We start from the raw sequence: 21,809 nt of genomic DNA, 5'->3' as shown, positions 1-21,809 counted from the left end.
CTCATATATGAAATTTAGTGTGTTGCTAATTTCTAGCTGTGCTTTCATGTTTTTTGGAGGGTGGTCACCATTTTGGGAATTGAAGAAACATGCCTATGCTTTCCTGAGAGTGATTGTTAAGTAGATTTGATTTGCAGTGTCGAGCTGGTACATGTTACGAAAGCTTATATATCATAGAACATGTACAAGTACCGGCACAGATGGACTCTACCGAGCCGTGATCGCGTTAAGAGTAATCCATACATTAATAGGTGATACTTAACACTGTGATTTGGAGTTCGGTCGTAATTGAGCTTTGTCATGTTAAGATCAGTCCCCTCAGTTGCGAAGCTACTAGCTTTTATACTGTGCCCCAAAGAGAAATCTCAACACGAACGCATCAAACTCAGCAACCCTTCTTCTTTACGTGCCTCCATATGCGTTCTTCTCCTCTCGATCTAATTTTCGATGCTGTACCTCGGTCGCCAATTGATCACTTGCGAGATTCTTCTGTTTAGGCTTACATGAAAGGATGATAGTGAAACGATGCCCGGTGTTAAATAATTGACGGGGGATAGATCCATTAATATATCTAGTTGACTTATCTGAGCCGACGCTCCATGAAAGCACACGATGTACACGCTTCTTTTGATTATGTTATTGGTAGGTACGCTTTGTAAAAGTTCCTCTTCCACCTTAAACTAATGGTCAAATTGTTAGCCAAATTTCCCGAGAGAGCGCTAATTTACGGGTTCGATCCGATTAGGACACCAACTCACAAGTGCGCCGAAGAGGCCTACAGTGCACGTCGACAACGTCCGTGAGTGCCACGGTGCACGCTCAAAAGTCGGTTCCGAAATCGGATCGAAATCACAAGGTAGCGGGTTCTTTCTTGGCGACTTTGTCCCTGAATAATAAGTCACTATACATAGGAAAACCAAATTAGAAAAGTTGCTGCTAGGAAATAAACGTGTCTGATCTGAATCCGGTGTTCTGGTGAACCTTGCTTGCCTCCCTTGTCTCAGCTGAGGCCCGGTTCAAATGGTGCTCAATGAATTTGCTCATCTGCCCTTATTTTCCCTTTCCTCCTCCTCTTCATAATCTTGTTTTTCCGTTTGGACATGGGCATGAAAAAGACCATTTCTAGGTCAACCCTCATTCCTTAGCATGGGCTTGGATCCATTGGGCTTATAATCGGGCCGAATTATTCGGTGAAGCCCGAAGTGAACGATAATGATTCGAAACATTGTCCAACGTAGCTGGGCTTATAACCCGATACTATGAAACTGGGCTGGGCTGGACATTGATGATACTGATATCCAATGTTTCTGAGCTTTGCAAGAGTACTTTGGTGGGTCAATTTCATTTTTCCGATTGCCACGCTACTGATCATGACAAAATGAGAGTGGAGAAAACAGAAAGAATTTGAAGCCCTACAGGACCCAATTAATTGCAGTTCTCAATTAGGCTTGAAATCGTTTCTTCAAGTAATTTGTACAATTAACAAAGGAGTCAATAATGAACATGCAATTACTGGAAAATTGCCCCAGTAGCCACTCTTCCCACTTGCGAAAGGAGAGATAGGGGGTTCGAATCCCCACCTTCGGGAGAAGTTGGGGTGGGGACGCGTGAGAAGGGATTAGAGTTTTCGCAACCTGCTTGTACACATAGCACACGTGATAGCTTGTAAATAGCATAGGATTAGACCAAAAAAAAAAAAAAAAAAACAATGAACACGTGACATATGACTTCACGTTCCCTTTGCATATAAAATTTGTCCTTACCACAATAAGCAACCTGTTGCAGGGTGTGCCGATTTCTACCCTGAAATAGAGAACCAACCCTCAAATTGAGAATCGGAATGGCCCGCCGGTTCCTAGACCAACAGACCCAGAAGCTCGCCCATCGGTTCCCCGGTGGGTCTAGGTACTGGCCTTGAGTACTTCAGCTTTGCATTGCGGATTGACAAAGATGTTGAAAATGGCGATTCGTAACTCTAGTGAAAGGTGATGGCATGTGGGCTGAACATTCTCAAAGGTAAAGCCTCTCTGAAGCGAAAGGGTAAGGGCATGTGACGACACAGATAGAGCGAACGTGCGCTGGTAATCATTGGAAGTCATAACAAAAAAAAAAAAAAAAAACTTGCAAAAAAGAGGTTGAGTGCGGCGGCGGCGCGGTAGTGCTAGTGTGGAGGCATTGGGTATGCGAGACCGTCCCTAGAACTACTAGATGAAGGTTGGAAGGCGCCGACCAACTTGGAAGCTCGCTAGAGAAGATGAGACTCACTTGAACGAGTTGAGATTTCCGGATGTTTGCTTGAGCGGTGAAGAAACTAGAAGAAGGTGCACATGTCAATGATGTTTTTGAGACAAAAGAATTTTAAAAGCATATATGTGTGCGCGCGTTTTCTCAGTCCGGTTGGATGGGTCACACCCGAAACCGGACCGATGTTCATCGATTCTCGCAAGAACCACCCAAATCAATCGGTTCGGTCCGGTTTGGCGGCTTCCGGTCCGATCCGATACGGTTCTTTTGCTCGCTCCTAAGAGAGAGTACTAAGATTGGAATTGCATCGGTTCGAGCTCTAATAACGAGTTAGGCAAACCCTTTTTCTTGAAACCTTGAACGCTTACTAAAAAAATAGCCCTACAAAGCGTTTATTGGAGATGTCAAACGGGTGGGTCGAGTCGAGTTTGAGTCCGATCGAATATGGTCCGATCTTATTGACCCATTTAACCCATTTTGGCCATTTTTATGTAGTGTAAATCTAACGACCCATGCTCGGCCCGACCCATATTATTAAAATATTTTCATATTTAATCCAATTTGGCAAAATTTAAGAATTATTTGAAAAACGGTATTACTAAATCATTGGGGACTATTTTTATAATTTAAAAAATAAAAAAATATTTTTTTATTTTGTTTTTATTTTTTATTTTTTTCCATTTTATTTTCTTTTTCTTCTTCTTTTCATTTTCCTTCTTTTTTTTTCAAACATCTCCGGATCGATATTCATCGACCGTCCAGATCTGGCGAGGGTTTCACTAGAAATTCATTTTATAAATCGCGATTTAATAAAAGAATAATAGCCATCCATACAATTGTCTCTGCAAACAGATTCGAGAATTTCACTTTATGAGATATTTTATTTACCAGGTACGTTTCATCTTGCCGTCTCTGGAATTCCTAGTCCTTGCTCGTCCTTTACATCTCTCTTTGCCCGAACGCAACTGGTTAATCTCTGCCAAGGTGGGGCTGCAAAGAAGATTCGTTTGAGGGGCACATCATCAATGCACGACCAAAATTGCTGAGGTTAGTCATATAAACTTTGGTGGAGGTCTAGCGGAGACCTCACGCTAAATGCAATGGATGTTAGCCAAAAAGTCCGGAATGGTATGAAAAACATGCACCATTTGGACCCCGGAAGCTGAAGGAAACCGACGTTAAGTGCACTCGGAACGCTCCCGGACTTTTTAAGAAGTCGAAACTGAGACGGAATGGGAGCCTTCTGCGTGTCCGCGTAGTCGAGAGACTCGAGACCGCGGGGTGTCTGCAAACACCGTGATCGAATGGTCCTCTCATTCTCGTGTTGTGCGCCTCGATTTGCACAGAGTGAATCCTAGAATCGCCTAGATATGGAGGTTCTTGCCTGAGACCGGCAAGGGCCGGTTGGCCCTCGCCGGTGGCTGCCGAGTGTCTGTCGGTGACCCTCGCTGGACCCATTGAAAGAAAAAATAAAAGAAAGAAAGAAAAAAGAAAATAAAAAAATAAAAAAATAAGAAAACATTTTTACGACTCGCATAAATAGTTAGCTAACCCATTTATGATCCATTTAAAACTCATTTAAGACCCATTAAATTATTAATTAACTAGTTATGACCCACTTAAGTTTGTTTAATAACTCATTTATGATCAATGACTCTTAAATATCACTCAATATTGAGAAAAAAATGAGTTGATGCACATTGATATCCATATTCCCCTAATTCCTAGTTTTGCCATCATTTTTCTCTCCTATAGTCTCGTTTCATTCCTTTTGATATAGGCATGGAGCGGCAATGCTATTGCATTCTTAATATAAACTCAAATCATGTAAAGTTTCATTCAAGCAATCTTGCTCCATGAATGATCAGGTGTGGATGCGAATCAATACAAAGGTAGGTTCGATTTTAGGAAACGCAACAGACTTATTAAGATCGTTACCAAAAAAATGAAACCTTATGCAGGAGAATCGCCCAAAAAGTCCAGAATTAATTGCACTTGTGTCAATTTAATCCCAAACTTTTTAATTATGCTAATTGAGTCCTAAAATTTTTTACGTTTTGCTAATTGAGTCTATCCGACTAATTTTTGTTGGAAATTGCTGATATAGATGTTGACCGTTCTACGTGATACGACCGGTATTGATGTTGATATTTTTAATAGTATTTTACTTTATTGAATATATATTTTTTTCTTTTCTTCACTTCTTCTTTTTTATTCCCTAGACTTAGGCAGGTGAGGGCCGGGACGCCTAGCCGGTGTCGACAAGGGTGTCCCGGCCCTAAGTCCAGGAGAAAAAAAAAAGGTAAAGAGAAGAAAAAAAAACTTATAAATTTTTAAAAATTATTAAAATATAATTGAAAATATCAATGTCGGCGCCAACCATGCCATATAGGACGATCGACGTTTATGTGAGCGATTTCCGGTCAAAATTGGCCGAATGAACTTGATTGATAAAATGTGAAAATTTTTAAGACGCAATTGAAAGGTTTATGATTGAATTGACACTAGTACAATAAATTTAAATATTTTTCTTTTTTAGGAATTCTCCCAACCTCACCGCGAATGCCGAAAGACTAAATTTTGCCTCTGTCTCTTTCAGTCCCTCTGATCTCCACGCCTTCCCTTCTTCTATATATCTGGATCATAACGTAAGTCTGAAAAAGCATGCGCATGACAAACAACGTTCGTCTCTTGTCGTTGTCTAGTGAAGTGCCTGAAGTTGCAAGCTTTGGCTCCATCCTCTCGTTGCTTCAAACCGGCAGTCCACATCATAAGCCATCAGAAGTCGAAGTGAAGATTGCCGTCGTTTTCGTGTCCGTTGGAACAACCGACGCAATGATCCGACACTTGCAAGGGAAGTTTAAAAAAGTGCTTGTATAATCAGGCCATTATTGGATCTCAACCGCAGCTCCTCCCTTTTGTCAATGTAATTTCATGGTCACTAACTTAGTACTTTATGTTCATAATAGCTCATATGTAATGTCATTATGCAAACCATGATCGTCATATTGATTTAGGGTTTCGCTTGAGAGTATCTAGGTCAGGCTAGCCTCCATAATTACCTTGGGGTTGATCATCTATGTGACTTGGCCCTAAAGGTATGTTCCTTCAAGAAGATTTTGGAAGTATGTCAAGTATCTTTTATGAGTTATTTAGCCCAAAACGATTAAGGTTTGAAGGGAGATTAGTACCCAAAAGCTCTAAATTGCAAGGGGGAAGACAATTGTCCACGTGCAAGATCATTATCTTATCATTGAGCTTTTATAGCTAAAGGGAGATTCCTTGCATGTAAGGTTAATGCGAAAACTTGCAGACAAGTTGTGAAATCGTATGTAAAACACAAGGAGGAGCTCAAGCACGGGGAAAAAGATGGAAAAGAACTCTATTTGTTTCACGAAAAAAGAATGATTTGAAAATCTTTTTTTTAAAAAAAATGATTATTTGTATTGTTTGAAATAATTTGCCATTGGAATATATTTTGATTATCTAGACCAATTTATGTCTAAACAATTTCGCGGACGGTGAAAATATTTTTTTTATTCATTCACCTTATCAATGATGCAAACGACAATTTTTTGGAAAATGCTTTTCAAAGCATTCGATGTCCGCGAAACAAACTCACCCGAAATGAACGCAAATTGCGGCACGAAGGATGCGGGAGTAGATCGTCATACCACGTTAGTTATTATCAGTACAACCTTAGAAGCTTATGTTATTAGGCAAAGGGAGATTACGTGCATAGAGTATAACCTTTATAATTAAGCAGTACGAATAACATATTAATCGATACGATCGGCTCGTATTTCTTTTGCATGTTACGTTTTTTTCTGCCTCATCAATCTTGAAATTGGCTTACAAAATTGTAATGCTTTGCCTATGTCAATCTTCACGCAACCCCGACGTGGCAAGTCATTGTTATTTTTTTTTTTTATTTAACGCAATAGAATGCCAATGCTTTTTCTAGCTTTTGCTGTGAAGGTTGGTGGAAGTGCATCCTCACCACCACGTTTGGCTTTTGCCCAAATGAAAAAAAAGTTTTTTGTTTATCGAACGATGAAAAAGTTTGAAAATGTCGAGGCAAGGGAGGAGCGCAATGCTCAAGACCCAAGGTTCTTTGTCGCTTTCATTTACATTTTTTTTTGTGCTTTGACTTTATAGCTTTTCAATTTTCATTCTTCACTGGGTAGAAAGAGATTTTTATGCTTTCTTAACTTCTTTCTTCCCCGTCGGTAGTTCCTAGCTATGCTTGTTCTCCCGCCCCTATCTACGATGCGTATGCCTACTGAGCCTATGTTCTCTCTCCTGCTCGGCCAACTCAATCAACTGGTGCAGCTTCCGAGAGTTGCTATTGACTATTAAATTTACGAATCAACATCTTCAAGCGAAACTGAAATTGGAATCGGGTAAAATTTCATTGATTCATGTAGTGTCTAAATATAGGATGATTTTTTTTTTTTTGGGTCGATAGTGCTTTTGAAGGGAGTAGTAATTGTTACGTGACTGCGGAAGTTGGGTTTCATATGGTCTCACGTGAATCCTACAGGGTAATACCAACCGAGATTGAATTTAACGTACGAACTAAGCTCATGAAATATTTGCTTAAAGGGGAGACAAAATGCGTCTTTTCATGCCACTACAAGCGACGTCCAATTTCAAAAGAGCCAAAAAAGTTTATTGGAGCTCGGCCCACCCCCAAAAAAAAAAAACATAAAATAATTATACGAAAAAATCATAAATTTATTGCAGTTTTGCCAATTAAAATTCTTGACAATTAAGGAAATTTTAGAGTTTGCTGTATACCAATTATTTTCATAATACGTGCAATGATCATTTTGAAAATTGAACGAGAAAATTTTTCAAAAAATCATAAATTTATTACAAATTTGCCAATTCAGTCTTAAACCTTTTAATTATGCCAATTGAATCTTAAATCTTTTCGCATTTTGCAATTAAGCTCATTCGGCTAATTTTGACAGAAAATAGTTGATGTGGATGCCAACTATCCTACGTGGCGCAACCGGTGCTGACACGATTTTTTTTTTCATTCAAAAGATATTTTTATGACGCCATTATATATTAATTTGCCTTAAAGTCCCACAATTTCTGAGCATGAAATTGCTCGCATAAATATCTCCGTTTGTGGTGAGGTCGCTTGCGCCTCGAAAGAGGCCACACGAGCTCGGCCTAAGTCCGCAGCTCGCAGTCAATGAGCCCATGCGAGGTCAGTCTTGAGCTCATGAGGGCCGTGGCTAGCCGCGAGCCTCTACGACAGGCTGGCCAGCCATGCAAGTTCTGTAGCAGAGCTCGGCCACGACGGCCATTGCCACTGGATCGAGGTCGAATGATGGACCTCGGCCTCGATTGAGCTTTGAGCTAGCGCGGGACCATCGTCACCCTTCGAGCTGAGATTGGCGATGACCCCCGAAGGAGCAACGGCGGCGCGTGTGGTGTAGAAGGAGGAGATGTGATGGGGCGGGTGCATCGAGCAAAGCAAGCCTCATGGGGGGCCCGGTGTCTTAGGAGCGAGATAGTTTGTGAAGTAAAATGACAATTTGGTAAAAAATGCATATATGGGGGTTCATTTTCATAGTAAAAAGTGAGGAAGATAAAAGTAAAAAATTGAATGCTCTCACAATCTTACGCGTCGATAATGTTTTTACCCCATGAGATTTGCAATTTGAGAGTACGTGGTGCTTGCATCCTTAACCAATAATTGACCTTTTTGTTTTGGTGCTTTCATAATAGATGAAGGTGGAGATCGATAAAAAAAAAGGGTTGACATAACGAAAAATTAAAAACCGATACACCCGTGTCAAATTTATTATAAACTAATTTTTTGATCGTCAAAAACTTCAAACTGATACATCTATTATAACTTTATCCTCAGCTAACTTTCGTTAAATTTTATCGTCAAATTACTGAGTTAAATGACACGTGACAATTGGTAGGTGCACTAGTTTGAGGGGGTTTTACTTTTAATTTGTCGCGTGTGTACTGATTTTGGATTTTTCGAGCTATTAACCCAATTTGATGGAAATCAAATGGATGGTAAATTTGTCATAAGTGTACCAAGTTTAGAAATTTTAGAGGCAAAAAAATTTATTTAAATTTTTTTATTAAATATGTATCAATTTAAAATTTTTTGTGATATTAACCAAAGAAAATATGGATGAAAGTGGAGACGACAAAAAGCGCACCACAAGCAATTGCCGGACCAACATAATATTGAGAGAGGGAGAGAGCAATTTTAAAATCTCATGTGGCCAAAGTTAATAAATTGTTTTTTTTTGGGCGGACCAAACAAGGGCATCCTCCAAGTTGGAAAACGCCACCAGTTTCATTTCAAGACATCGTTCAAAGCCAGATCCGTTGCTTCCACGATTTCACTAGATTTCACTTCATTGTCATGTTCTTTAATACAAAAGAAATTGCCCTTGATTTAGTGGCTTTGTTTAAGCAACGGAAGAGAGGGCCGATACTGTTCAGCACTGCTATTCCGATAACGATTACAGACATGAAAAGAGGCATTTCAAACTTTCATTTAGTATCGGTCGAGCGCTACGCCACTGCAGCATTGTACTTCTTAAAAATCTTCCTCATCAAAATTTAAATTACGTACTCGGTTTCGATTGTGTTTAGAGAATTTCGAATGTTGTCCTTGCTCGAAAGTAGGAATTCGGTAAATACTGAAAGAAATGGAAATGATGATTGATTTGGAAGCATCTATGGGGACCAGCATAGGCTCCTCCACCAATCCATTTCATATGACCCTCATCATGAGAGTCATAGTGTTTTTGAAACAGAGCTTCATTAATCATGGCTGGCCTCCCCTTGCCAACATAAATAAGCAAAGCTCTCCCAACTAGAAAAACCCTGAATTCTTCTTTTGTCCAAAACAAAAAAAAAAATTACTTTTTTTGGGGCCAAACTTTTTGATTTTTACTAGACAAATGTCTTAGTAATCTCATGGGTGGCGCTTTCGACGAACAAGAAGATAGAGAAGGAACTGAAGGCAAAAACCCTCCCACTCAGCACCAATTCAAGCTTTGCCTCCCTCTGCCAAGACCCAAGCCGTTCCATACCACCAGCTCTCCTTCTCCTCTGAGCCTCTGGGTCGCGAGGTTTCTGCGGAAACTGGCTTTCTGGGCTCGCTTCTCAAGTGGGTCGTCCTCTAGGCGGCTTCGCTACAATGGCATGGTAGCGAACAACTCTGTATTCTGTGCTTCACCGAGTCGTGTTGCGGGAGCAGAAGAAGAAAAAGAAGAGAGTCCTGAAATGGAGGGTTTGGGTGTCAAGAGCGAAGGCACTGAGGGCAGGAGAGATGGGTTTTGCGAGAATGGTGGTGAAGTTGGGATTTTTGCGGACTTGATCGAGAGGCGTGAGAGCAGTTCAAGCTCTGCCTTTTTGACCTCGGAAGTGACGGGGGATGAAGAACAGAGCCATAGCAGCTCCGAGGTGTCGTATTCGCCGCCTCCTGTATTGCATTGTTCGGCGGACAAAGCCCCGGCGTCGGACTGTGCCAGTGAGAATGGTGCTGCGGAAGATGCAGAGAGATTCCGCTCCGGCGATGAGAAGTTTGGGAAGCACGGCTCTGCAATTTCAGGTTTGAACCAAGACAAAACCAAAACTGAAATGAATCTAATTAAATTATAAGTTGGTTTTAATGTTATTACTGATTACTGTTTGGTTAATGGCGGATGTAGAGGTTGAGATGATGAAGGAAAGATTCTCAAAATTGCTTCTTGGAGAGGACATGTCGGGTTCCGGAAATGGGGTCTGTACATCATTGGCCATATCAAATGCCATTACTAATCTTTGTGGTATGTTGCCTATTTGGAATTTGTTACCAGCATCTTCTTCATTTGCTGTGGCCTAAAAATTGAATTCGATTGGTTCAGCTTGTTGTGGAACGTGGTTTTTCCACCTGCATTGCTGATTAGAGGACATATGGTCGTTTGAAAGAAATAACAGTGAATCTAGTTTTCATGTATGCATCTTTCGTTGTGTGCTCCGATGAGCCCGATCCATGGTGTGATTGTAAGTGCATTATGAGAGAATTCTTTCGACGGCGCTATTTCTGATGATTGATCTTTTGTTCTTTTAACTTCATTCATGAAGCCACCCTGTTTGGGCAACTTTGGAGGTTAGAACCTATTCCTCTGGAAAAGAAAGCAATGTGGCGTAGAGAGATGGAATGGCTTCTTTGTGTTAGCGATCACATTGTCGAGTTCACTCCGACGTGGCAGACATTCCCGGATGCAAGCAAGCTTGAGGTAACGCCATTTGCTTGTTAAATTGCGCCTGTGAAATTACATCCTTTGACAAATAAAAGCTTGTTTCTTCCCTTCCTATTTCTTAGTGAGTTCTAAGTCTTGATTAGTGCTAGAGTTCTCCACTCTGCTACAATGGGGATGATTTCTTTGGCTTTAGCTCCTTCGATGCTCTGTAGGCATAAGAATCATTGTGGTTGTTAATTAAATTTGCACTTAGATCTCCATGTTTAAGGAAGAACGGCAAACGAAAGCAACAACCATGGCTATAGAACCATACAGTGTAGAATAGTCTCAATTCATGAACACTTTGGCATTTGTTATTGCTTGCTTCACTTCAGGTAAACAACTTGGTAAGATGATTCCATCCTACTTACTGGTGGATTATTAAGAAATTTTGGTCAAATCGAGGGACCAATTGGATTTGAGGTTTCTCAAGAAGTCGTTTCTCCAATTCTCTGTCTCTTTGTTTCAGGTCATGACATGCAGACCAAGGTCCGATCTTTATGTGAATCTCCCGGCCCTCCGAAAGCTAGACAATATGCTTCTTGTAAGGTTTCTTCCGTGCGGTTAAGTGGTCTATGTGTGTAGTCAAGGGAAGGAAAACTGAAGATTATGACTTGCCTTTATCAGGAAATATTGGACAGCTTTGAGGAGATGGAGTTTTGGTATGTGGATCAAGGAATTTTAGCGCTGGAGGCCGATGGATCAGCGTCTTTCCGACAAGCCCTCCAGCGCCAAGAAGAAAAATGGTGGCTTCCTGTACCTCGAGTCCATCCGGGAGGTCTCAGTGAAGATTCTCGAAAGCATTTACAACACAAACGTGATTGCACCAACCAGATATTAAAAGCTGCCATGGCAATCAATAGCATTGCCTTAGCCGATATGGAAGTCCCCGATTCATACTTGGAAACTCTTCCTAAGGTATGAGGCACATATAACAGTCATGTATATATGTGGCATATAAATGCAACTTATTTAGTCTCTAAGAATTCTTCTTCAACTGATTACAGAATGGACGAGCGTGCTTAGGTGATATTATATATCGCTACATTATCTCGGATCAGTTTTCTCCTGAATGTCTGCTAGATTGCCTTGACCTTACATCTGAACATCAAGCTATAGAAATTGCAAACCGTGTCGAGGCCTCAATATATGTTTGGCGAAAAAGAAATAATTCAAAACCTGTCAATAGTACCAGCAAATCTAATTCGAAGTCATCGTGGGGATTGGTCAAGGAGCTTATGGTCGATGCAGACAAGAGAGAATTTCTGGCGGACAGAGCAGAAAGCCTCCTGCTTTGCTTGAGGCAATGGTTCCCTGGCTTGCCTCAGACCACCTTGGACATGAGCAAGATTCAATACAACAAGGTAATATATCTAGGACTTTGTCACTCATTTGTTGTTGACGATTCTCGGTTTTATCAACTTGTGAAAAATCATAAGGGAACACTTACAACATGGATCCAAGTAATCTTTTTGTTGGGATTTTTGATATGTGATGAGGTGACGAATTAAAAATAGCAAATAATCCTACTCTGGAAAATATCCAGAGTGTTCTAGGTTTAGTTTCCTCGTAGATGTATGAGTAGAGTGATCCACTTTGCATTGCAACTGTAGGATGTGGGAAAATCCATTCTGGAGAGCTATTCAAGAGTACTAGAAAGCTTGGCGTTCAACATTGTGGCTCGTATTGATGATTTACTCTATGTAGACGACTTGACAAAGCACTCGGACAGCGTCCCTTCAATCTCCAAGGTAAGTTTGATCGCGCGCAAGAGCATTCCGATCCCATACACGGTGCCCCTCTCAGGCACTCCGTATAAAACTGCTTTCTCCACACCAAGCTTCTCGCCGGCACGTCTCTTCAGCCCCATGAGGGGCGAGAGATCTCCTTTCACTGCCAGCGGCAAGCTTCAGCAACGCGGGTTAGGCGTAAAAAAGGCTTTGACAGATTTTATTGCCGTTGACACAAAGGAAAAGGACCGTGGCAAGTCGAATGAGGAGGCAGATGCGTTGTCGAATGTCGGCATCGAAGCATCTGCATCTCCAAGTGGTGCAATCTCCGATTATGACAAAGGTAATCTCAGCGCGAGGGAATATTTACATGCCAAATAAGGAACAACCAAGAAGGCTTCTCAATTTGATTTGTCGATGTCAGCGCCTTGAACTATTCTCTGCCGTACTAATGTATACATATACAGGTCCTAGGTTTGTTTAGATCATGCTGTTATTTGTAGTGACATCTTTTGTATGAGCTGAGGCCTCTGACTGTTCATGCTACTTGTACCTTCAAGGGCATCCAGGGATTGTTCCGTGCCCAACAGCAATTCCCTTGAGATTGAGTTGCAGATGAAGCGACATATATAGAATTGCAGATCCTCTTCTTTTAAGGACTAACAATCTGCAATTTATAGCTATACGGGTAGACGAGTTGCGAATGAGAGCGCAAGTGACATTCTCACTATGCTTCTAAAGATGTCGTGCGAATCTGGATTCGCGACGATCTTCATAGCCTGAACCATGAGCGAACGAAAGGTTCGAGTGCGGATAGGTCGAAATCCTCTGATGATCTTGGAATTACTATGTATTCCGATTCTATCGACGTGCTGACGTCACAATTTTGCCAGAAGGGATAGTAATGTAAAATGATCACTAAATCAGGTTGAACAAATTAAAAGTTGACGGACAGCATTATGCATTTTGCTAAAGGTCAAAACGGATGGAGCTCAGTAAAGTACTTAGTTGGGCTTCCGTAACGTTTGTAAGATACGTTTGCATTATTCGAAATCCTTGTGATTTGAATACATTCTCCTTATAAGTCCTAAGAATTTTGGACCCCTTGTCCAAATCGGTCGAAACGACTAAACAGGAGACTTGAAGAAAGGTTCGGGACTAAGGGTCCGTTTGTTTCACAGAAAATATTTTCCTGGAAAACATTTTTCTTGATTTCCGGCATTTGGGGGGCGAAAAATAGATACTCAAGGAAAATGATTTCCAATCAATGAAAAATTTCCTTTCAAAATTAGGGAAAATGATTTCCGTTTCTGAGAAACGGAAATCATTTTCCAATCCTTCTTCTTTCGTCCACGTCTCCTCAGAGCCCTCCTTTCCCCTTCTTTCTCACTCTAACTTAACTTCTCCATCTCAGCCCTCAGCTCCAGAGCTGCTCCTCCATCTCGTCCCTCCTCCTCCGCTGCTCCTCCGCCTCCTTTCCCCAGCTTTCTCATGGAGGCGTCAACCTCACCGTCGCAAGAGGGGGGAGGAAGCGACTATCTGGCAGAAGCGCACGTGGAGTGATGATTCGATTTTTGGAGGGCTTCGAGGAAGAGGTGGAGGCATAGACGATCTTTGATTTAAGGCTATCACTGGCGATAGATCTGGTTGGTCGTGGACGATTTGGGCGAGGCCAGATCTGGTTTGATTTCGATGGGGAGCTCGAGCTGCGCAGCCAGATCCGGTTTGATTTTCGACGGCGAGCTCGAGCCTTGCGGCCTCGCCGATGGCTTGCTCGAGGTTCGCGGCCACACTCCAACCCGCTTTCCGACTCGTGGACTGGTTGGGCAATCTTGATTTCCTCCCACCATCAGCCCTTTGTCCTGCTGCTCTCTGCGTAGAAGAGGAAAGGAGGAAGAAAAGAAAAATAGAAAAATAAAAGAGAAGAAAGATAAAAGAAAATAATTAAAAATTTATTTTTTCTAAAAACATAAAAATGTTAAAAAGAGTGTACTACTGAAATTGATTTCTTACCAAACGGCGAAAAATATTTTTTGATTCATTTTCAAGTTTCAGCTAAATATTGGAAAATATTCTCATTTTTCGGGAAAAAATATTACATTTTCCGTGAAATAAACGAAATCTAAATTAAGAAATTAAAAAATTTGAAACTGAATTAGCATTAATATAATAAGTTTAATACTGATCGTACGAAAAAATCGTCGATCATCATAACCAGTATTTCCTTCTAGAACACGTTCGTTTCTCATTTCGACATACGATGTGACCTCAATGTGCACTGCCTCTTCCGCCAATTGACTTTACAATCCCCCCCCCGGCAAAATTTCTCTTTCCACGCGCATACGATTCGTGCCACACATCGACCATTGAAGGTCCCTATCGAAGATTTAAAAGCTTTCTCTTTACGAATTTGTCGCGCACGCACGCATTGGCAGCTGTTTATATTCCAGTAGCTCTTTTGAATTTTTCTCCTTCGTGCGAGAAAAGTTTGAACAGGGTCAACATCCGCTCGCATCCTGTCCTGTCCGGATCAGGACAAAAATGGAAGGGAGGGGGTCCCCCAACCCCGTTCTAGAAGGTGAGGGCGGCCAATGCCTTCACTATCAATCGTATGCTACGAAACCAAAAAGTTTGACCCACAAATCTCTACTTGCCTGAAAATTTGAGAAAGATGTATGCCCGAAATTTGTTATGCTTTGTAATTTAATGCAGAGGTTGCCATCTTATGCTTAGCTCTTTCCGTGATGTGAGCCACAATCGCAACATCGGGAGCGAATAGAAAGTTGGATCTGCATTGAATCTTATCCTTAGTCGTTACCTCGTCCATCCTGCCGAAGAGAGGCTGGGCTCTTGGATGAACCCCTGAATTTGGAGCATCCTGCTTTCATGCAGTTCGCGGGGTTCAACAAGCAATAGACATTTCACGATCAAGGGCGGAGTGCCACTTGTAGTAGCGGCCGCCCCATCATAATTTATTTTGTTTTACACCACGCAATTCTTCCCAAATCTTTTCTGCTAGACAATCCGGTAGCCTTATACGTGAAGATAATAAGTTCGGTTGTTAGGGTCGGACTATTGGCCTTAGGCAAAGAAACTCACGTAGACTTTTGTCCATTCTATTTTTTTTTATCAGATATGAAGTACGAAAAACATGTACTTTATTGGTCTCCGCCATACTACTTACATGCTTCAGTTTTGAAAAATACATCTTTCGTTGATATGGCGGTTTGGTCATCACCGATCGTCTTACGTGACCACGTCAGAGATTTCCAGCAAACATTGGCCAAAAAGACATTATTGGAATTTCGCGCAAAAATGTTTATGATTAAATTGATAAAATCGAAAGTTTTAAAACTGAATCGGCACTTATCGGACTGATTGGACCATTTCTCCGGAATTGACTAATCTAGTAAGGTTGACGAAGAACATCAAATTGTATGGAAGCGTTTGGCCTTTTCTTGCTTTGATGTCCTTAGCTTTTCGCTTAGATTCTTCATGTAATTTCGGGGTCGTTTCGAGTTCCGTTTGCCTTACCTCGGACTAGTAAGGCAAGAGTTTCAGTCGGCACCATTTGACTCTGCCGGGAGCACTCGATTCATCACTGCATCATCAAGGTAGTCCCTTGTTCCGCCACAAAGCTAACAAGGGAACTGCAGTTTGTCACGATGAAATTCTGCTAGCCCTAGTAAGGTTGTTGTTGTCTATTTTAACACTCGAATTCGATGATTTTTGCATACTTTTTGCGAATTAAGATGTTAGGAAGATGCGAATTAAGATGTTAGGAAGATGCGATCAGCATAGCAGTCGACACTTTAAGAGTCCCGCGCTACTATGGAAATGTCGAATCTGTTTATGCGAACAAGTGGACTAGCTCAATGATTCGAGGTTGGAAAGGGCACGAGCGCAGAGGTCCGGTTACCTGAACGTCTCCGAAAGATGGTGCGAGTCCCATTACTAACAGTTGGTAAGGCTCGAACAAACTGACTCCCAGTTCCTAGTAAGGCTTGAACCAGAAGCATCCTGCCATCTCGGCCTCGGCGTCCCAGACGATTTCCGGCCTCTCGAACTCTCGTTTGCGAAATAACATCCCCGCCCCCACCAGGCCGCCGCAATCGGCGACGAAGAATCGATTCGAGGGGATTCAGCTAACGAAACAGAGACCCTATTCTGCATATATTCAGGATCAAAGTTGCGTCTGGGTAAAGACATCTTGGAACATCTCTAGCTATATCAAAATTTAGGTGTTCTATACACGTGGTCGTGTCCCAACTCTACAAAGTGGATGTATCCAAAACTATGTACGCGCTTCAGCCCAGTTTCCACGGCAGGCATTGGAGCTTGGAGCAAGACCCCTCCCATGTGACTGTACACCCTCCGCTGCCGCCGCCGCCGTCACAGCACTTGCAAACCACTCCGAGCGTCGCCAGGATCTTCGAGTACCCTACGAAATCGGAATAACGTAAACGGGGAATTCAATTAGAGGAGACGGACTCGAAACCGTTTCGAGGTGAGATCCGAAGGACAGACGGTTCTTACCGTGTTGCTGAGGCGGGAAGCTCGGCAACGTCCTCGACTCGACGAGCTGCGCGACCTCGGACGCGGAGGCCGCAACCAGAAGCCATAGAAGGAGCAGGGATGGCTTGATCACACCCATCTCTCTCTCTCTTCTTCTTCTTCTCGTCTCTCTGTGTGGTGAAGGTGGGGCTTTCTTATATGCCGGAAAGGCGTGTATCTTGTGAAAAGCCCCTTCTGTAATATACCCTTTATTTTTTTAAAAGAGAAAATCAGATACAGAGTTAAGAAATAGTTCAATCCGACCGAAATTAAACTAAACAATTATTCGATTCTCTAGAAGGGAGGATGATGGTTTTTGGGAGCGGGCTTCTAGACCAAATGATGGAGTCGTGGCACACGTTTTCACTTTTGATTCCTTGCGTTTACATGGAGGTTTCGCTAGGAGTTGAGTGGAAGCTTCATAGAAAAAAGACAAATTGTGCAGAATAAGATAGCCCGGGGGTTTAGTGGTTGATTCCACCTTATCTTGACCTAAAGAAGTCGCCTCTCCATTGTTTTCACAGCCAGTGAAATTTGGCAATTTGGGTCATGGGAATTGCTAATTGCACTTTGACTTTTAGGGTAACGTTTCCATCATGTGTGGTACGAGAGTTTTGTGCCAATGTCGCCAGTGGGTCCAAATTTGATCCCCTGCTTCGAGAGAGGGGGATGGAAAATCCGGTTTGGACTTGGAGGCAGCCTCATTCGGCTGATGCTAGCGGAGTGATATCGTCCGTTGTCGTTGTCACCCACGGCTCGGTCGCCCCAGCGCTGTTTTTGAAACGCTATTATTAATTTGATTTCGCGGCAGACTCATCTGTCCATGTGATAGGTTAAACATGGGCGGTGAAGGCACGATGCATGGTTTATTTTATTTTATTTTTTTCTTTCCTTTTTGCCGGCGAGGGTTGCAGAAAGACTCATCCAAGGCCATCGTGGCCTTATTGGTCGGGGGGCGAGGGCACAAAGGCCCTTGCTAGATTTGGACAAAGAGCCGTCTTGCCTATGGCCGGTGGAGCCATGAAGGCCTCATTGGAGGCCTTAGTGACCTCCTTGGCTGCATGCGTGGGCATGAAGGCCCTCGCCAAATTTGCGCCTTGCCTAGTCTGGGCGAAGCATTCGAGGGCGGCGAGGGTTGCTAGCATATATATATATATATATATATATATATATATATATATATATATATATAAAAGAAAAAGGAAAAAAGAAAAAGACAAAGAATAATAAAAATAATTTTTAAAAAAAAATATTAAAATATTAAAATTAAAAATAATTGTTCACGTCGGCGCGGACAGTGTCATGTAGGATGACATGTGTTAACGTCGATGATTTTTGGCTAAAATTAATCAGAAGGGCTCAATTGGCAAACTATCAAAAGTATTAGGAGTAAATCGGCCAAATTGAAGAGTTTGTCGGAAGGGTTACATTTGAAAATCGTCAAAATGTTTAAGATTAAATTGACCAAAATAAAAATTTTTTGCCTGAATTAACCATATCACAATATATTTAATAATTTTTTTGGACAATTATCCCGCTCGACACTTGAATGGCCCCCTTCTTTCGACTAACCGAACAATCCTTCCTTTCATTTTGTTGCAGCTGCCGTGGCCTAATCCCACCACTTCTTCCTTAGCTCAGCGAATGAACATGGTCGAAGTTTGGGTGCCAACAGCTGGATATCCTTTTTGACAAGGCCAAAGATCAACTGGAGCTTATGTCATACCCCCAAAAAATGAACTGGATTGTCTTGTGTCATTAGGATTAAGAAAAGACAATTTTTGCTAAAAAAATATAACATGTCAATGTCTCTAGTAAACTAACGTATCTGTAAACTAACGTATCTGTAAGTCTCATGAAGGTAATAGTAATAATTTAATGATGGAAGTAACAATTCTCAATGCACATTAAATAACTTTGAATTTTGAAATCTATTCTCTTCTTAGTATGCCCTCATATAGTACCCAACTCTCAAGGCATAATTAATACTTCTTATTGAGTGCCTTATAGCTGTCTTTCTTTTTCAAGAAAAAGCGTCCATACTGAATGAAATTTCTCGTGATTGTGTTAGGATTAGGCGCAAAATTTATGCTGATCCACCCACCAAAGCAGCCTCTGGACTTCTCCTGCTGACTTTAGGAGCAGGACCTCCATGCCTTCTTGTCAATGAAAAGTATAAATCACACCCCAACAATTTGCGACATGATGAGGAACACTAATTCGTAATTAAGAACTCCTGAAATCAGCGTCATTACCTATCAAACATTGTAAAAGAAATTGTGGAATCATAGAAAAATACTTGGTGAAGTGCAATCCTACCAAGTAATTGTCTAGCAACATCAAGAGATTTCACGCGGTGAATTGACTTTTCTATGGTGGTTGAACGCCCTCACCACACTGCACAACAAACCTCTCCCTGCTTCCATCATCGTTCATTCTCGCTCGCTGACAAATTCTTTTTTTCCTTTTAAATATTATCAAGTCATACGACAAATTGCATTAATCAAAGGCAAGTTGAGATCTTAAATTTATGGAAGCATGTCATGCGTCGAGCTACAAATCTAGGGAGCGATTGAATGTTTGGTGCGGGAGGCCAACAACCGGAAGACAAAGGAGCACCTGTAAGCTCTTTGTTCCGATACGGCATCCCCGTATGCTCAAGTTTAAACGGGGACTTGCTCGACTCAATCATTAATCGCTAAATCTCGAATTTAATTACATTTTAACCTTCGAATCGCTCGAACTCAATTCATACTCGACGAGATCTCGATGAGTACATTTAATGGTTAACCGAAGACATACATGAGATCACCCTATGAATGTATACAAGTGGAACTTTCATGTCGTCACACTTCGAGTTTTCCTAAATAAATAAGATTGATCGTTTTTTTTTTTTGTGGGGGGTTTTGTCCGGAGCGGCAAGGAGGGGATATTTTCAGAAATAGGGGGTTAAAAATGGCAAACAGCTAGAAACTATTTGGTACTTTTGCTTTAGTTAATGATCCCGGGACATGTAAGTCAAGTTCACATCTGCCGTTAGATCTGGGGTGAGAAACCTAATCCGACGATGAATGTGATGTGGGCTCACATGTTTCGAGTGCAGAAAATAAGTAGTCCATCCCGCGTCTCGTGTTCTCTCATCATCGGTAGTTGAGGACTCGTGCAAAACACGTGCACCATTTCCAAAATTTGTCGTTATTACATAAAATAAGCTTCAATCGTGCAACATTGAATCTTTTGGAAAAAAAAAAATTAATAAGACAAAAGCATAATTTTTTAATGTCTCATATTCAAAAGTATAATTCCTAAAATGGCCCTGAGCTATAGGGAATGGAAAGTATTAAGAGAATTTTCATATGTTGAACGGAAATAACCATCCCCATATATATGTTGGTATGATTTTGGCTGATTAGGCAAATACCTATCGCGAGCTGCACGTTTGCTAATTGCTAATCGCATGTGTCACGCGTTCGGTCATGCCATATCATGAGATTCTAAGGGTGTGGCCTGATCGTCTCTGCTTTTTTTTTTTTTTTCCAATCCTAGTTTGGCATCATCGCGATCGGCCAATCCGATCTCGAACCATGGCGAAAAGCAACGTCGGTCACGACTTGGTCATTTAATGCTCGGACAAAACAGAACAAAAAAGAAATCTCAACTTAGTTATGTGCCGAAACTCGTCAAGTTCAATTTAGATCCTAATTGTCATGTCTTAAGTAATTCGTAAATGAGTTTGTGTTCCCGCGAACCCTAGCTGCCATCTGATGCCACCTACCCTTCCTTTGGTAGCCACTCCACAGCTTTCTCGGTCCTTTTCGCCTAGCTGCCTGCATTGCCTTCTTCCCAGGTTTCTTGCGCCCAGACATGGAGGAAGTTGAAAGAGGCCCATTCATGTGATTGGTTCGCCAATAGGCAGGTTGTCAACGGAGGATGTGGAATCCCTCCTTGTTAGTACCGTTGGCCTGGTAAAGGAAGTAAGAATTGACGCTCGAGGCCCAGCAGCCCTAAGAATAGCCACAGTCAAATTGGAGATCCGTCTACATGACGCCCTCACTGCAGGTACTCTTTAGTCTTGCCACGTATAAGGGGAAGAAGATCTGGCTGGATTTCGAATATAAAAGGCTACCCCCATTACTGTTATTTGTCTGGTAAAATTGGGCATTATGCAAATTATTGTGGAGGAAAATTTCAAAAAAAGGGCCGAAGTGCTCTCATTTTCTCAAATAAGGATTCGAAGTGGACTTTGTTTCAATTAAGGGTCCGAAGTGTCTAAATTGTTTCAAAAAAGGGTCTAGCCGAAGGGCATTTTTTCCATTTACTCTTTTAATTTTTTTCCTTTTATGTTTTTGTTTTTTCCTTTTCTTATATGTTTTTTTTGTTTTTGTTTTTCCCCACCCCTTCGCTCCCCAGGCCATCACCTTCCGCGAGACCTCCTCCCTCCTCGAGAACTCCATCGCCGACACCTTCGCGTCTCGGCCCCCGTCGACGAGTGTGCCGACGGTGCCTACCTCGGCCTCCCCCCCCATTGTCGCCAACAAGCCCATCCTTTGCCTCATCTAGGAGCAGATCGCCATCCTCCACACCGGTGGCTCTGACGAGCATTCCGACGCCGCCTCCCTCATCTCCCTCACCGGGGACAACGACCACTACGGCGAGTTCATCCTCGAGGAAGGCGTGTCGGCCCCCTCCTACGGCTCCTTAAGGAGGGCAGGTCCGAGGGCCGGGAGAAAGTCGTGCGCCATTGGCCTCCTCGGCCACGACCCCAAGAGTGTCAAGCACATGATCCACGTCGACGTACGTTGAGTGTTCGCCAAAATCCTCGAGGGGGGACCCGTGAAGGTCCAGGCCATCACTTGCTGGGCCAGCTCCGAGCTCGCCGCCCACTAACTTAAGTGCCGGGACCTCTTCGTCCCGCAGAACATCATTCGCCGCCTTGTCGGCCACCTCACTTTTGAGACCATCCAGGAGCACAGCAAGTACTCCATGCCGTTGCTTTGTGAAGAGA

General features: G+C 42.2%; 1 protein-coding gene and 1 long non-coding RNA gene across 3 annotated transcripts; both read left to right on the top strand.

Moving 5' to 3' along the window:
• The first annotated feature begins 51 nt into the window (after positions 1-51).
• On the top strand, positions 52-16,894 carry LOC125312620. The gene is made up of 3 exons (XR_007196675.1): positions 52-63; positions 7,486-7,489; positions 16,758-16,894. It is a non-coding gene; the product is annotated as an uncharacterized LOC125312620 (long non-coding RNA).
• Positions 9,116-12,896, top strand: LOC115742028 (rop guanine nucleotide exchange factor 7-like). 2 transcript variants are annotated; one of them, XM_030676102.2, is made up of 8 exons: positions 9,116-9,847; positions 9,948-10,064; positions 10,363-10,517; positions 10,990-11,064; positions 11,148-11,438; positions 11,528-11,884; positions 12,134-12,645; positions 12,677-12,896. In XM_030676102.2, the coding sequence occupies exons 1-7, from the start codon at positions 9,211-9,213 to the stop codon at positions 12,629-12,631; spliced, it is 2,130 nt and encodes a 709-aa protein (XP_030531962.2). In that variant the 5' UTR covers positions 9,116-9,210; the 3' UTR covers positions 12,632-12,645; positions 12,677-12,896. The 2 variants fall into 2 exon arrangements, with proteins under 2 accessions (XP_030531962.2, XP_048127138.1); XM_048271181.1 differs by having other exon boundaries at positions 9,117-9,847; positions 12,134-12,894.
• Positions 16,895-21,809: the final 4,915 nt, after the last annotated feature.

Source organism: Rhodamnia argentea, chromosome 10 (genome assembly GCF_020921035.1).
Source record: "Rhodamnia argentea isolate NSW1041297 chromosome 10, ASM2092103v1, whole genome shotgun sequence".
Taxonomy (NCBI): domain Eukaryota; kingdom Viridiplantae; phylum Streptophyta; class Magnoliopsida; order Myrtales; family Myrtaceae; genus Rhodamnia; species Rhodamnia argentea.
Note: the sequence above shows the minus strand (reverse complement) of the source record. Positions and strands in the feature narration are given on the sequence as shown.